Source organism: Canis aureus, chromosome 32 (assembly GCF_053574225.1).
Source record: "Canis aureus isolate CA01 chromosome 32, VMU_Caureus_v.1.0, whole genome shotgun sequence".
NCBI lineage: Eukaryota > Metazoa > Chordata > Mammalia > Carnivora > Canidae > Canis > Canis aureus.
In genome coordinates, this window is record NC_135642.1 from 15,287,680 (window position 1) to 15,304,715 (window position 17,036).

At 39.9% G+C, this 17,036-nt stretch overlaps 2 protein-coding genes across 4 annotated transcripts in view; one reads left to right on the forward strand and one right to left on the reverse strand.

Moving 5' to 3' along the window:
* Nucleotides 1-5: 5 nt before the first annotated feature.
* Nucleotides 6-13,544, reverse strand: MFAP1 (microfibril associated protein 1). Its single transcript, XM_077880894.1, has 9 exons — nt 13,304-13,544; nt 8,314-8,533; nt 6,826-6,955; nt 6,368-6,555; nt 5,739-5,847; nt 5,478-5,638; nt 4,026-4,185; nt 967-1,056; nt 6-873 (listed from the first exon to the last, which is right to left on the reverse strand). Exons 1-9 carry the CDS (start codon nt 13,380-13,382, stop codon nt 691-693), a joined length of 1,320 nt encoding a protein of 439 aa, XP_077737020.1. The 5' UTR covers nt 13,383-13,544; the 3' UTR covers nt 6-690.
* The window catches only part of WDR76 (WD repeat domain 76), a 51,955-nt gene continuing 48,352 nt past the window's right edge, over nt 13,434-17,036 (forward strand). Inside the window, exons 1-3 of one of the 3 annotated variants that reach the window (XM_077880880.1) lie at nt 13,434-13,698; nt 15,112-15,208; nt 16,306-16,609. In XM_077880880.1, the coding sequence (XP_077737006.1) occupies nt 13,590-13,698; nt 15,112-15,208; nt 16,306-16,609 (510 nt within the window). In that variant the 5' untranslated portion in view covers nt 13,434-13,589. Of the gene's footprint in view, nt 13,699-15,111; nt 15,209-15,404; nt 15,552-15,738; nt 15,784-16,195; nt 16,610-17,036 lie in introns of those variants that run through there. The other 2 variants (XM_077880878.1, XM_077880879.1) reach the window with 2 other exon arrangements.

The following is a 17,036-nucleotide window of genomic DNA, read 5'->3' on the forward strand; positions in this document are numbered from 1 at the left end:
GTATATGATTTTTTAAATAATATTATTTATTTATGAGAGAGGGAGAGTGTGTGTGCACTCGAGCAGGAGGGAGGGGCACAGGGAGAGAGAATCTGAAGCCAACTACGAGCAGACCACAGAATGGGGCTCAGCCTCCTGACCACAAGATCACAACCTGAGCTGAAACCAAGAGTTGGACACTTAACCTACTGAGCCACCCAGGTGCCCTTGGTGTAATTCTTTAATTTGACACATACACATAAATAGATAAAAAAATACGTTCACCTAGAAAAACTGACTCCAACCAAAAATGCAAAAACAGGTATCGGTGAGCTTAAATTTATTATAAAGTAGGGCTGTTCACTTACATGCCCATGTTTCTAACCCAAGCTAAGAGGCTGGAAAAAGAAACCTGAATAATCCCAAGTGAATTTGGGAAGGCAGAGCAGTCATGAAACCTACGATTTCTCAGAAATGGTTTTAAGTGGGGGGCCTCTGATCCTACCTGGATAGTGCTTTTCTGTGGGTTTCTCAGCATAAGTCCAAACCTCACTAAGCACCTTCAAAGACTGGATTGCCCAGTGTCCCAAGTATGGCAGTAGGTCCAACAAGCTGGATACAGGGGCCATGTAAATAATGGTAAAAGCAAATCAAAGACCAGATACTGAGACATCCCTATGTCTCACAGCTGGAAGAATAAATAGTTGAACTCTAAGTAGTTTTCCGCTTCTTGGCAGATGGCCGTTCAAATACATCTCGTACTCCAGCTGCCTTTTGTTTAAAGAACTTTGTGTTCTGGGCACTCTCTTGGCCCCATGCTGAGTCAAAAGAGGTGGTGTCCTGATCCACAAGGTGGGTGTATTTGGTACGACCAGAGCGCCCGAAGTTCTTGACCTGAAGGAAGGATAGATGCTGAGTTATACCACCAAACATCATGTCCCAGCCCTTGATACATTACTTCTCTCATGTTCTTAAGGTACTCCATACCTGCATGACTTTGGGAAGAATGGTTTTGTTGAAGTGATCCTCCAGGGTAGGTGCACTGAAATCTCTCTTGTATACTTCTTCATCCTCATCCTATAGAAGAGAGTCTTATCAATCTTGTGGTTTTTATTTCCCATATATTTAAACCACAAATTTATTAAACTCTACAACAAGGGATACAAAGAATGAGGGTATTAAACCTATTCAAGAACTTAGATCTAGTTGAGATGATACTTTTTTCCCTTTGTGTTGTCTTTTTCCTTCCTAAACGTAGACATTTCCTGAAGGTTGGCTATATTCTCTCTGCACTCAGTATGTTCACTTAGTCCTATGACTTCCAACTCTGCAGAAGCATCTCAAATCTCATCCTGAATTTTCTGCCCATTATGTAACTTAACTTGGATATTCTGTTGGGACTTCAGACTCACATCTAAAGTAAAAATAATTTCCTTAACCTCTTCAAATCAGCCTCTTCCTGATTTAACTTCTGTTAATAGAACCAACATTTTCTCAATTACCCAGATTCAAAATTTGAGTAATCTTTGTCCATAGTGAATTGCCACTTATAAATTCTAATTCCCTGAGTTTTATAGTTTTTCCCTAGAATCAACCTTAACTATATTGCCTCTAGACTGTTTCTAAAGCACACCTCATCCCTTTGCCTTGCTCAAATACTTCCAGTCATTCCGTTTTGTTAAATTAGCACAACTCCTCTGTATAGTAGCCAAGGCCAAATGCCATCTAGCTTTAATCTACTTCTTGTCACTTCCCTTTACAGATGATGCTTTTTGCCTCCACTCCTAGTCCCTTTACCGAGAAGGTCTTTGTACTACTGAAGTCAGAAAGTCTACACATCTTAAATGTCCCCTCCTTCATGTTATCCCTTTCCATCTTCTACAAAGTAAAACATTTCCCTCTTCAGAAGTGCCACAGTGTTTTCACTCATCCTTATAGTATATATTTGCCTTGGTCCCAGGTTTAGGTTGTAAGCCATCTGAAGTAAAAATTACATACCCTCTAGCAGTGTCAAACTGCTGGTTGGTTTGGTTGGTAGATCATGAACTTTTTTTTTTTTTTTTTTTTGAGAGGGAGAGAAAGAGGCAGGGAGGGGGGAAGGGTAAAGAGAGAGAGAAAGAGGGAATCTCAAGCAGGTTCCACACCCAGAGCAGAGCCCAATGTGACGCTCAGTCTCACAACCCTGAGATCATAAACTGAGCCAAAATCAAGAGTTGAACACTCAACCAACTGAGCCACCCAGGTGCCCCTAGACCATGCAACTCTTAATCTCAGGGTTTCGAGTTCAAGCACCATACTGGGCACAGAGCCTCCTTAAAAACAAAACAAAAGAAACAGGTGCCTTGGTGGCACGGTCATTTAGTAGGAGATTGACTCTGGGTTTTGGCTCAGGTTGTGATCTCAGGGTTGTGAAATCAAGCCCCATGTTGGGCTCCGTGCATAGTGTGGAGTCTGCTTAAAGTTCTTTCTCCCTCTCCCTCTGGTCCTCCTGCTTTAGAGAAAGAGAGCAAACATAAGCAGGAGGACCAGAGGGAGAGGGAGGAAGAACTTTAAGCAGACTCCACACTAAGCACAGAGCCCAACATGGGGCCTGATTTCAGTTTGCTCTCCTTCTCTAAAACAAATAAATCTTTAACCCCCACCTTAAAAAACCCAAAAAGCAGTAGTTCCCTTTCCACAGTAAATGCTCAAAAGGTTATTAATAAACTATAAAAATAACTATAAAGAATAGTTTCAAATGAGCATATTAGTAAAACTATAATGTTATACAAATAACACATAGTGAAGGAATTAACACAATTTTGGAGTAGTCTCTACAGAAAGGTTTCAAAAGGAAGACAGTTTTTGTGAGATCTGCTTTTCTCCTAGTTAGAGGCGGAGTCCCTCATTTAATCTCAGAAGGTATTTTAATTTCACTCTCCTTGTCTAGATGAGGAGAGTTCATGGAGAATGCACACCAAGACTCTTACATAACCCTTTCCTTACATATCTTAGCCAGCAAGGCAGTTCTTTCAGAAGCCTGTTAAAGCTGTTGAAACGTGTAGGCAATGATATTTTATGACTTTAAAGCAATAAAGAAATAATTCATAATCTCCAATGACTTGTCTAGAAAACTACATGAACAGAGACACTATTTAATAAGCAAACATTTCCGACTGAGTAGACTGCAACTGATTTTGGAGGCAAGTATGGAATCCTCCACTGAAGTTTAGATTTTACTGATATCTATAGTAAATGCCAAGAATCTAGCTGCAGTGGGGATATTTAAGGTTTGATATAGCATCTGAAAAAAATGGGTCTACTTTTTGGTTCAAACTCCTATAGCATCAGGTAATAATTTAAGGAACCACATGTTATTAGAGTAATAAATGCAATCAATTCTTCCATTCCCTTTCCTGACATCTCTCCATTAAGGAATTATCACTGGTATGATCTAAATAATTTGGAAGAAGTCCTCATCACTTTATACAAGGTTAACATGTGAGAGGTTACAAGGTTAACAAGGTCAACCTTGGTCAAACCAAGGTTGACCTTGGTTTTCATGTGAAGAACAAAATCTTGATGGTATTACACATACTGGCTAGATAATAAACTTTTTCTTTTCTTTTCTTTTTTTTTTTTTTTTGGTTAGTCACTTTGTCAGCTCAGATTGAAGGGAATTAAATTTCAACCTCCCAAATATTTGCATAAGCAAAATTCCTCACTCAGCTATGAATAGTGATTATCTAATTAATTTTGGGGATTTAAGTAGTCTATATCTATATACATAGATCACTATTTTAGTTCCTCAATTCTTCTATTACACACCATTTCCTCCTGATATCTGGGCCTGAATGGAGAACAGTGGCTGCTACTTCTAAAATCGTGTTGTCAATGCTTTTTTCTATTGGATTTATATTCTTTAGAGGCAAAAATAAATGAGAACACTGACCATTGGCAAGTAGAAGTAACATCCCAGGACAGTTTATTCTTGGGGGGAGAAAAGAACTCAAAAGTTCCAAATTATTTCTATAGCCCAAACTTCCCATTCCCTTTTGACTCCTTACCATGAAGAAGGCACCCCGGTGATAATACTTCTGTAAGAACTTATATTTGCCCTTAACAGCTTTGTTGGTAATGACTTTGCCATTTGCCCGAAGCTCAGCTCGCCTCTCTTCCTCAGTCAGGTTTCGCATTCGTTCAATTTCTGCCTTCTCCTTCTCAAGCCTGTGTGGAGAACAAAACTATTAGTATTATTCCAGTTTCAGAGAGACTCAATTATCTGAACTTAATGCAGTCTCATCTTTCAAGCATTATTCACCTTCCTTAATTCTAGTCATTGCCTATTAGGAGTTAAGATTAGGAGCCCAACAAATAAAAAGGTGAAATGGTCTTATTGTAAACTTCCAATAGTCTTTATAAGGTTCAGACATAATATTACTACTTGACTTTGCAATGTTAGTAATTTCCCTTCCCTAGAAAGCCTACTTGGCTTTAAAAAAACCCAGAATTTAACATAACTGTGTTAAGATTTAATTGGCATTTTTTTAAGTAATTGTGTATGTACATACATGACAAACCAAGGGTTACCATCATTAATTAGATTGCAGTGACTAACCCTTTTTGGGGGGAGGGGAGCCATATATCCCTTGTCTCCAGAAAAATACAAATAGACATAACTTTGTATATGATTTTAAAGGGTACATGCACTCCTTGAAACCCAGGATAAAAATCTTAGAAACTGCAGGCTGAGGACAGAGTTTTCTATTCATGGTTTCCTTTTGTAATCTGGGATTACCCTCTCATTCCTAGTAATTTTTAAGAATGAGTGATGCAGCTCAGAAATGATTCTGATCTAACAATACTGACTGTGGTAGAGTATTTAAAGGCCACAAATTCTTCCCCTCACAATATGCATGCCCCTTTGCAGAAATGACATATGAGCCTCAAAAGACCTTGGCAGTTTCCACTTTTGTCCTCTTCGAATACTGCCATGAGGCTGTTTTATAAGGAAGCCGATCTAGCCCACTGAAGAAGTGAGGCAGGTTAGCATTAACTATTGGACATGTGAATGAAGCCGTTTTGGACACTCTAGCCCAGTTAATTCTCCAGCTGGATCCAAGTGCATTAAGAGAGCCCAGGTGAAACCAGCAGAGGAACTGCTTAGCGAACTCCAAAACTGTGAGGAATAATCAACAGTTTCAAGTCACCAAATTTTGGGTTGGGTTTTTATGCAAGATTGGATAATTAATAACAGTGAATAACTTGTGTGTGCCTACTAGGAAACTACAGGAAGTATTCACTGGCACTCTATCAAGAGAAACACTGACAGAGTGTTTCTTTTCACTAATTTTATTAGAATAAGCCACATTACAATTATGAGAAACTCACTCAGTTGCAGGAACCCTAAAGAAAGCTAGAATGGAACTAACTCATGGTAGGTATTGAGCCTCAGAGTTACCCTAGTAGTAACCTGTCCCATTATTGATATTAAACTACAGGCCCATCTTATTACTTACGCTTCTCGATCTTCTCGGTCTCTCTTGATTCTCTTTAGCTCCCGAACTTTCCATGCCTCATATTCCTCCTCATCATTTTCATCATCAGTATTGAGAGCATCCAGTGCAGCCAAGGACCGCTTGTTCTCCTCCAGCTCTTTTTTGGTCTCCTCTTCTACAATCTGGGTAAAGAGAACATTTAACTGTTGGATCTCCTTATTTTCCTGACAAACCTAAGTATACTCCTCCTTGCATGCAATCCTTACAGCCACTCCCCAGTACCTTGAGTGTGTACTTGCGCCTCTCCTCAGCCATGCGTTTTGCTTCCTGCTCCAGCTCCTTCTGTTTTAATGCTTCAGCCTCCCGTTCTTGAACTGTTACTCGGTCCTTCCTGCAACAGAGAAGTCCTGTTAATTGCCCAAAGTCCTCAGAGTGGACCTCTTTGTCTCTAGCTTAAGTCCCATCCAAATGAGACAAAGCCCAATAATCGCTGGCTCTATTATTTGCAAACAGCCAAAGTTGGGAGTCATCCTAGGTATTTAAAGCATTAAAATTCCATTCATCTTTGATAACTGCCTGAATAGCAAGAACCTTCTGGATTATAAATTGTAAGATTTCTTGCCATTAGAAAAGGACCAGGAATTCACTTTTCAAGTTTAATTTTGTGCCTTACAGGACTGTGGGGAGATTATATGCTCTTTAAAAAGGGAGTTATGAGCACGTAACTCAGGTTCTCTGTTAATACCAAGATATTCCTCAGCAAATATTCTGCATAGATAGGGAACTGGGCAGAAGACTTTCACTTACAGCTGACATTTCAGAAAAGCCTGAGAGAGGAAAAAAAGGCTTCCATCTTCAGACATGGAAAGTAGTAACTATGTGGAATCAGGCCTGGTTTATGACATACTTACTTTCGAATGAAGACAGGTTTTAGGCGAGGCTCCATCTCATCTTCACTGTCTGTGTACTCTTCATACTCAGATTCTGATTCTGACTCCTCCCCAGAACGTCCCTCATCTTCCACCTCCATGACTTCCATCTCTTCATTTTTTCTCTCCTGTGCTCGCTGACGCATCATGCCACGGCGCCTCTCTATTTCCTGTCAAGTCATATGTCCAAGTCAGTCAGCCCAATGACCTGTGCTCTAAGGCAGCTTTTTATTTTCCCCTCAGCACATTTAATAAATTCTGTTATAACTAAATACAACTTAGCATCATTTTATTTTTAATTCTATCTCCAACAAACGGGGAACCACTGGATCAGGGTTCTGCCAAAGTATCAAATTTGTGCCTTTGGAAACTCAACAAAGGAGAACAGGCCCCAATTTTTCTCGGACCCAGAAAGAACTTCTCATTTTCCCTTTTTATACCTCATCATCAATTTCTTCCTCTTCTTCTTCACTGCTATCCTCTCGTTCCATGCGCCATGCATCTCCTTCTACTTCTGAGTCACTTTCACCTACCACTTCAGGTTCTACTATTTTCCGATGTCGAGCCAATCTGAAAAACAGCATCTTCAAGTATAACACCAATGTCACAAAAGTGAAAGAGCATCACCCACATTTCCTTAGTCTTAGAGCACCTGGAGGTTGTTTGCCTTTATTAATAGTGAAGTCTTGAGAGAGGGAAACTGAGGGACAGAAAAACGAAAATAATTCATGGGGCACTTGGGTGGCTCAGTGGTTGATTATCTGCTTTTGATTCAGCTTATGATCTCAGGGTCCTGGGATCGAGTCCTGCAACAGGCTCCCCACAGAGCCTGCTTCTCCCTCTGCCTATGTCTCTGCCTCTCTCCGTGTCTCTCAGGAATAAATAAAATCTTTAAAAAAAAAAATCAAAGCATGAGAGCAAATAGTTAGGTTGGACCTAAAATGTTCAATGTAAGCTGAAACACCATGAGGCACTGCAACAAACATATGGGTGCAACGGGATTGTTTTATAGCTCCAGGTAGTTCACAGTTTCAACATTAGATCATACTAGGTTTCTTTTCAGTGATATTGTATCTTTGTGAAACTGGATTTTTGGTACCTGCTATATAAGAAGCAAGTACTACATGCAGATCAACATGGGACAGGATATGTGTGCCAGTGTCAATCTGATTTCAAGGTTTGAGAAACAGTGTCCAAGAGGCACACAAACCCCCACTAATAATTATATAAGAATGAAATAAAAATGTTTTTTCTTTTATGCATATTATATTTTTCAAATGGCTTCAAATGTTAAGACATTAATATTTATTCAATTATTTGGATCTACTTAATAAAATAAAGTAGACCTAGGGACTCCTTGAGAAAATTCCTGAGACTGAATGAACTGTGAAAGTTTGGGATCTCTGGTCTGCACTCTAAGGTAATGTCTCAACATACAACATGAAATCCTTCATTGGGAAGCTCCCTTTCCTACATGAATCCATTCACTCATCATCAGGCCTTTTATCCTACTTCTTCAGTGTAATTTCCCCTCATTAGCCTTTAGGATAAATGAGTGGATTAAATCAATTTCTCTAATTTTAAGACCTCCTCCTCCCAACAAACCAACCAATGGTCTGTGTTTTCTATTCCTTTAGTTAACTAGGGCCTTTGGACCAGAGGTCCTGCTGTTTACTGGTTGCCACTTGCTGGCTGTATACCTTTGGTCATCTTATTCTCCTGACCCTTTGTGCCTTAGTTTCCTCATTTGTAAACTGGGATAATAATACATACCTCATAAGGTTATTGGCTGGATTACAAGAATTACTAAAGGTAGTTAGAATAGTGACTGGCATATAATGAGTACTGTTCAAGTATTAGCTATTATTGTTGTTGTTATTAACTAACCTGTAGGGGTATAGGTGTAAGGAAACAACCCTAGTCATTACCTCTCTTCCACATCTTCACTAATACGGTTCTGCAAACGCCGCAGTCGAGGGTCGCTGGATGAATCCTCCTCTTGTTCCTCAGGCTCTGCTTCTTGTTCTTTGGCTTTCTTAATGAACTGAAATTCTTCATCCTCCTCATCTGAGGACTCCATAGGGGCATAATCTGGCCTCTTTCCCGACACATAACGTTTTACCTTCACTTTCTCCATCGAAATCTCACCTGGGTGATAAACATAACTTATGTTTCAGTAGCCTCTTTCCCAATGTCCTTTGTAGGTAGAGCCCTATATTCCTGGTAAACAAGAGTTCAAGCAGAAGGAGATTGCCACTATTCAGCCATCTACTTATCTAATGGTGTTTTCCTGTCAAGGCCAAGTCATGGGAAAACATTCTTGCGAATACCAACACTAATGATAAAGAGGGCTAACTTGAGTATACTGAAATGGAGGAAGACAGGCTGACTACATCCGTCACAAATTCATGCTATTCCACCTCAGCTATACCCTTAAGAGTATAAATAAATAAGGGTATGAATAAATAAAAATCTTAAAAAAAAGATATAACAATCATTATGCTTAATGACAAATTGGAAGCATTCCTTTAAAAACCAGTGGGCATCTTTATGTTGTCCCTATCATACCTTCTAGTCAACATTTTATTATGATTCTAATTAGGGCAATAAGAAAAAGAGATAGGAGTGCCTAGGTAGCTCAGTCAGTTAAGTGCCTTCGGCTGAGGTCATGATCTCAGGGTCCTGGGATCAAACCCTGCATTGGGCTCCCTGCTCTAGGGAGTCTGCTGCTCCCTCTCCATCTCGCTCATTCTCTCTCTCAAAATAAATAAAATCCTTTTTTTTCTTTTAAGATTTTATTTATTTATTCATGAGAGACACACAGAGAGAAAGGCTGAGACACAGGAAGACGGAGAAACAGGCTCCATGCAGGGAGCCGATGTGGGATTGGATACCGGGTCTCTGGGATCACGCCCTGAGCTAAAGGCAGACGTGTAACCGCTGAGCCACCAAATAAATAAAATCCCAAATAAATAAAATCTTAAAAAAAGAGATAAAAGGTAATGATTGAAAAGGAAGAAACTGTCATAATTTGCAGACTATGATTATATGCAGAAAATACAAGAGAACAAACAGGCAAACTAAAAAAAAGAATTCAGGGAGAATGCCAAATAAATGCTGGATAAAAATAAGTGTACCTGTACATTATCTACATAAATTAGAAAATAAAGTTTAAAAATACTATTTACAATAGTAACTAAACTACAAGATACCAAGGAATAAATTTAACAAATGACGTACAAGGCTTTTCAGATGAAAAATATATAATTATATTGGAAGATACAAAAGTTCTAAATAAAGAGAGAAATATGTCATATTTAAGAAAGAGAAGATGGCAACCGTGCCCAAGTTAATCAATAAATTCATGACCTATAATTTTAAGGCAATTCCATTAATAGTTGTTCCCAGGCTGATTCTAAAAATCACATGGAAGAATAGGACAAAAGAACCAAGACAATTCTGAAGAATAAGGTGAGGCTGAGGACTTAACACACCTCACCAAAGAAGATACACAGATGGCAAATAAACATATTCGTTTCAAGTCATATGTTGTCAAGGAAATGCAAAATAAAATGAGATACTACTGCATATGCATTAGAATAACCGAACTACGGAGCTCTGACAACACTAAATGCTGGAGAGAATGTGGAATAACAAGATCTCATTTGTTACTGGTGGGAATGCAAAATGGCACAGCCACTTTGGAGGACAGTTTGGTGGTCTCTTATAAAAGTAAGCATACTCATACTATATGATCCAGTAACTGCACTCCTTGGTGTTTACCTAACGGTGTTGAAAACTAAAGTCCACACAAAAACTTGCACACTGATTATTTATTTTAGCTTTAGCTTCATAACTGCCAAAACTTGGAAGGAACCAAGATGTTCCTTGCTAGATGACTGAATAAACTATGGTATATTTAGATGATGGAATATTATTCAGTGCTAAACAGAAATGAGCTATCAAGCCATAATAAAACATAGATGAAATCTACAGACATATTACTAAGTGAAAGAAGCCAATCTGAAAAAGTTATATACCGTATGATTCCAAATACATGACATTCTGGAAAAGGCAAAACTATGAAGACAGTAAAAAGATCAGTGGTTGCCAAGGGTTGGGTTGGGGTAGGGATGAATAGGCAGGGCACAGGGGATTCTCAGGGCAGTAAAAATACTGTGATACCACTATAATGGATATACATCATTATATATTTGTCTAAACCCATAGAATACACAATGCCAAGAATGAACCTTAATGTAAACTATGGACTTTGGGTGATTATGATGTGTTAATGTAGGTTTATCAACTGCAACAAATGTATTACTCTGGTGGAGGATGTTGATAATGGAGGAGGCTATGCATGTGTCAGAGCAGAGGGTATATGGGAAATGTAAACATAAAATTGATATAAAAAAATAAAAGTCTTGGGGTGCCCAGGTGGCTTAGTTGGTCAAGCATCTGCCTTTGGCTCAGGTCATGACCTCTGGGTTCTGGGATGGAGCCCCACATTGAGCTCCCTGCTGGTCACTGCAAGAGAAGCCTGCTTCTCCTTTATCCTCTGCTCCCTACCCTCCATGTTCTCTTACTCTCATAAATAAATAAATAAACAAATAAATAAATAAATAAAATTTTAATAACAATAAAGTCTTAAAAAAAAAAGAAGGTAGTGAGGTGGAGGAGGGTTTCTATATCAGATTGCAAGGCTTAGTTTAAACTTACAGTGATTAAAACAATATATTAATGACTCCGGGGTATATAGAGACCAATGGAACAGAGTAGAGAGCAAACAAACCTTTACACAGGAGCTTGGTATGTTACAGAAGTGACATTAAAAAGCAGTGGAGAATGGATGGGTTAGTCAAACAATGGAATTGTAAGGACAACTGGTTAACCATAAACAAAATTAGATTTCTGACACCACACCCACAAAAAATTCCACATGGATTAAGGACCCACGTGTGAAAAAAAAATCTTAAAACACTTACATCCTTCCTAGATTACAAGTTCCTTAAATTAGAATCTGTCTTGCGCAATTTTGTATTCAATCGTATTTAGGATATAGAAACACTGAGAAAATATTTATAATTGATCTCAGTATAGGGAAGGATTTCTTAACACAATATACAAAACAACACAAGAGGGACGCCTGGGTGGCTCAGTGGTTGAGCGTCTGCCTTTGGCCCAGGGCGTGATCCTGGAGACCCGGGATCGAGACCCACATCAGGCTCCCTACATGGAGCCTGCTTCTCCCTCTGCCTGTGTCTGTCTCTGCCTCTCTCTCTCTGTGTCTCTCATGAATAAATAAATAAAATCTTAAAAAAAAAAAACAAAACACAAGCTATAAAAGATAAAATTGATAAATCCAAAAACACTAAAATTAAAAAGGCCTATGAAACAGAAAACTCCACAATTAAAGTGAAAAGACAAGACAAAGAACCAAAACAAAACAGGAAAAAGATATGAGAGATCTGGGATGTAGAAAAACTGTAGAAAATGGATAAATGACAGAAACAGCTAATTCTGAGAACACCTAGATAGCTGACAAATGCTTAGTCTCACTAGTAATCAGGGAAATGCAAATTAAAATAATGAGATATTTCAGAATTCGATTGGACAAAATTTAAAAATCTGATACAACTAAGTGTGTGGATGAATATATGGGTAAATACAAACTCCTAATGCTCTTACAACCCACTGTGGAGAGCAACTGGAAATAGCTAGTTAGGTTGATGATGAACTTTTAGGAGTCTACCCTAGAGAAATTCTTACACAGTGCACTAAAGAGGCACATTTAAGAATGACAACTACAACAGGTGCCTGGTTAGCTCAGTTGGTGGAGCACATGACTCTTGATCTTGGGGTCAAGAGTTTGATCCCCAAGGTGGGTGTCAAGATTACTTTAAAAAAAAAAAAGGCCAATTACAGCACTGTTTATAATAGAAAAAACAACACAACTGTCCCCCAGGAAGGAATAAACTGGTTCATTTATACAATGGAATTTATAAGTAGTTGAATGAATTAGCTCTTTATATATCAAAGGATATTTCTCAAAAGCCACCTTGAATTTTAAAAAAAGGCAAGTTGCACAAGATTATGTACTGTTATGTTTAAAAAATAAAAAAAAGAGCTCATATTATTTTCCAAAATCCTTCCTGAAAAAAAGGGACTCTTTAGTCTAACCCCTTCCAAACATGTTCCTTCTATCTGCACTGGAATTCTATTGATCCTTTAAGGATCAGTTTATATGCCATGTTCTTCAAGAAGCTTTCCTAGAATACCTCCATCTGAAAAGATCATTCCTTCTCTACACTTCCATATCGTTTGGTTTATATCACCTATGTGACAGGAATCACACTGCTTAGAATGTCTCTTTTTGCAGGTCTCACACCTACAAAATGAGTTTCTTTAGGTTAATTAAGGGCACTGCCTCACACAAGTGTGTATTCAATTTCATACAGTCACAGCGTCGGTTGAAAGGAATAAAAAGTTTAATAAGACACGGTTCCTGTCTCAAGGACGTTTGAGTTTATGATGCAGTAGAGGGAGACAGACACAGAAGAGTTACAGAAGCGGCACAGACTGCTACGGAAAACAAAAGAGGGACCGTATTCCGCACAACGCCTTGCAAAAGCAGGCATTTACTGTGTATACAGTCTAACTTAACAGTGGAGGCCAAAGGACGAGGGATGCTTGCTGTGAGAGCAGCCGCCGGGCGATATGGACAAGATGAGATGGAAGTGGGTATTTTCCCCCTTAGGCAACGCGACCGGGTGCGAGTTTGATGGGAAAAGTCGAAGATATTTGGGGGCAGCGTCTTAAGGGTCGGTAGGGTTGGGGTGGTCTGTTGCGGTAGGTTTGCAGTACGCTGGGAAAGGAAGAGGTAAAATCCGACTGGAAACCGGCTCAGCACCGTACCTTTCTCATTGCGAACCGGGACGGCCCCCGCCGTAGACTGAATGGGCGGTTGTTTCATGAGTGCGCTTGGGACCGACATGTTGATGGCAGCCGCAGCGATTCCCGAAACTTCAGTGATTCCAAACAGTGAACCGCAACAACGTCAACGACAAAAAAAAAACCTCCTCTGGAAGCACTGGGCACGACCGCGCAACAGATAGAAACACCACCTACGTCTGAGATAGAAAAACCGGAAATATGCGACCAGAGGATTGTGGGATTGTGGGCGTGGACGCTGCTACTGCGCATGTTCCTCGGCTGCTCTAGCTTCCTCCGTCTCGCAGAGTTTGGACGTCGCTTCTGGCGGGAAATTGCTTCCCGTTGGCCTTTGCTGTTAAGATCCTGTGGCGAGGCAGGTCCGAATTACGGGTTTCTTTTGTTAGCTTTGTGTGAAGCTGAGGAAAATGAGATAGTGATGAATAAGGAATTGAGTGGATAGTGAAAGGCAGTTTGTCCAGACTCTTGAAAGCTCAGAATTGGAGTTTAATGAGAAGAGAAGTCCTGATAATAGCCCCTGATTAGCTCAGTTGATGAGGCTGAGTGGGTTGTGGTGAGGTATTTTTTTTCCTCACGTGAGGGCAGGTGTTGATGATTTACGCTATTGCCATGAAAAAAAGAAAAAAATCCCGTAAGGTGCCTGAAACAATGAATGCTTGGAGTCAGAACGGTGTGCTTTTAGGCTTTCCAGTTTTTTTCAGTTTCTCAACACCGTCTATTAAAACATTCCTGTGTAGACATGACTTTTTACATAAGTACATGAGTAATTATTAAGTACTTGCTGAGTTTGCTGTGCTTAGCTCTTTAAGGAGTATAGAATATTGCTTAAAGGCTTGAATTTTATTTAGGAAGTCTTCTAGGGCAATCAATTTACTAGCTGGATTTGTAAAAAAAAAAAATATATATATATATATATATATTGGTTTATTGGAAGTCAGAAAGCATTTCACCACAGAAAGGATTTCCTAAGTGTTGTGATAGGGAGAGTTGGGGCAGCATGAACAAAGTCTTGAGGTCTACAAATAGCGCGGCATGTATCAAACACTGAAAAGTTTGATTTTGTTTGATTTTTGAGTCAAGGAGTGGTGAAAGTTTGGTGAGAACCAGATCATGGAGGGCCCTGATGTTACTGTTAATAGGATTAGTTCTCAAATCATTTCACCTATGTTGTAAAATTGGGTCTAGACTGGGAAAGAAAAGAAAATGGGGCAAGTCTTGAGCAAGGAACAGTGAAGGATCCGTGTAACTGACCAAGGAAGCAGTTATGGGGTAGAAAGAAAAGGGTCTTAAAAATAGACTAGGTAGAAATTTATATTTTGAATTTAACAGCTCCAAAACCATGCTGTCCAGATGGAGTAAATATGAGAAAACGATTGTTTTGACTCACAGCAACTCAAAGAATAGGAAAAAAAAAAGTTAAATATGGCTGTGACTGTAAGAAATACAGGACACTAAAATCTTATTTGTTACTTTGTGACACAAGGATTCGATTCACAACTTTTTCTGGCCTTTGGGCCTTGTAAGGTCATCACTAGGCTCTTAGTTAACTGGTGGGCAGATAAATAGGTGAAATTTAAACCAGCTTATAAGCTCTTGAAAAAAATCAAAATGCTTCCCTTCCTAGGAAGAAGGTAATATGGTAGCCACAGGGCATGATTTTCTTGAGGGGGGGCGGGTTATGAGGAACCAGGGGACTCAGGTAAAGACTGCATGTTGGTTTCGATTTTCTAGCCTAAACATACGGCATGTAAGTGCGCCTGAATCTTTTCCAGGCTCACATTGCAAGGCAAGGTGGTTTTTCCTCAGAAGCGCCAGTGTTTTTCAAAGCGAGATACTGGCATCAGCAGCATCAAAAATACCCAACCTAAGGTAAAAATGTGGGTTCGGTCCAATAGCATCCCTAGAGAATTTGAGTGTGGGGGTGAGGCTGGGTGAGCTAGACGCGTACCGAGAGGACCGCGAGACCCGCGTGCTCCTCCCGGTCCCGCCAGCTGGCTTCAGGCCGCTCTCAGTTGCCCGCAGGCCCCGCCCCAGCCGCGCTACTCCTCCCTCTCTCCCCTCCCCCCGCCGCCCCTCCCTCTCCCCCCTCCCCGCGCCGCCTGCCGCAATCTTGGCGGGAAGACTCCAGCTGCTGAGCCGCGGAAAGATGTCTGGGTCGCGCGCGGGTAGTGAGGAGAAGGCGGGCTTGTCTAGACAGCGACTCCAGGTGAAGGTGAGAAATGGCTTGTTGCTTTCGGGTTTGCTCCTGCCTCTGTGTTCGTGAAAGACTGCGGGGATCAGGCCCAGGAGGCCGCGAAGACTTGGCACCCCCCGCCTCCGCACTCCGTAACTGTTTCCCGCTCCTTGGGGCATCTCTCAGCCTAACGGGTTTTTCGTAGGTGGTGTTTCGGAAGATCCCGGCCCCGTTTTCCTCAATGGAAACTCGACCTTCAGCGTTGGGGAAGGTTCATATCAATAACTCCAGAAATAGGGACAGAGTGGGATGAGGGACTCTGCGTTTGCTTTTGAGGCAGTTGTAATCGTCGGCTTCCCCCTCTGGAAACAATTCCAGATACTCAGAAGCTGACAGTTGGCGTAATCTCAGTTACAAACGTAGTCATTATTATTATTACACAGTTATTGGTCTGCAGAGTTTGGGTAAAAAATGCATCCAGTATAATAAATAATTAAGTTCAGGTTAATGAGTTAGGTATCTAGATGGGGGAGGGGAGGGGCAGGGAAGTTTCTTTACAGGCTGTCAGTTTGACTTTGTGTTTTCGTGATAAAATGGAAATTAGATTTATTTACACAGACCTGTAAGAAAAGGCATAGGATCTGGGATTCTAATATTCTCTTTTCTTTTATTGACCTGAATAGGTGAATGAATATAAAGAAAACCAAAACATCACTTGTGTGTCTCTGAGACCAGTGCAGACTACGGTTTTAGGAAAAACACCTAAGGTGTTTCTTGTTCCCTTTTCACTCAGTAATTACAAGCCAGACCAACCTAAGCACCCCAAATCCCTTTTGGATAAGAATTCTAACAATGAAGTTGCATGTAAGAAATGTAAGAAGACTGAAATAAGGAAAACTTGCAGAAGGATTTTAACTCCAAGGATGGCAGCCACATCTTCTAAGGCAGAATCCACACTGCAAAAAACATCCTTAGATGTTTATACTGAAAGTGACAAGCAACAACACAAGAGCACTTCAGATACAGTGATTCTCAGGGAAGTTGACAGGGAAAGCAGTCAGGATCTAGACAGTGATGAAGATACCACACCAGGCCTGGTAAGAATTTAATTACTAGCTTATTTAAATTTTTCTTATTTTAAAATTTGAAGTTCTGATAAGCTAAGGTTATCTAGGCTCTATGTATATTTAATTGAAAAATTTTTTTAAAATTTCAATTAAATTAATTTTCTTCCTCTCAGTTTATTGCACATATTTTGGGGTTTACTTAAACTTTATGGTGTCTTGTTCATCTTTACATATTTATGTACAATACGCCTGCAGAAGTTGGCCTGTGGGACATATGGCATTTGAGTGACCCTTGATATCAGGTAGGAGAATAATCATAAATTGATTAATAAAACTGAATAATATTTCCTTTAAATACAGAAAGGAGAAAAATGATGGGAGTAGAGAAGATACATGAGAAACACTTATTAGTTCTATAGAAAATAATAGTATTAATCGGTTTAAGGAATTAAGCGTC

What these genes read in the sequence shown, in the direction of transcription:
- MFAP1 (XM_077880894.1), bottom strand. Translation starts at nt 13,382, where the DNA reads ATGTCGGTCCCAAGCGCACTCATGAAACAACCGCCCATTCAGTCTACG. An exon ending in AGTGAAGATGTGGAAGAGAG is followed by an intron (nt 6,956 to 8,313) that starts GTAATGACTAGG and finishes GCTGTTTTTCAG; the next exon opens with ATTGGCTCGACATCGGAAAA. An exon ending in GACCGAGAAGATCGAGAAGC is followed by an intron (nt 4,186 to 5,477) that starts GTAAGTAATAAG and finishes TTCTCCACACAG; the next exon opens with GCTTGAGAAGGAGAAGGCAG.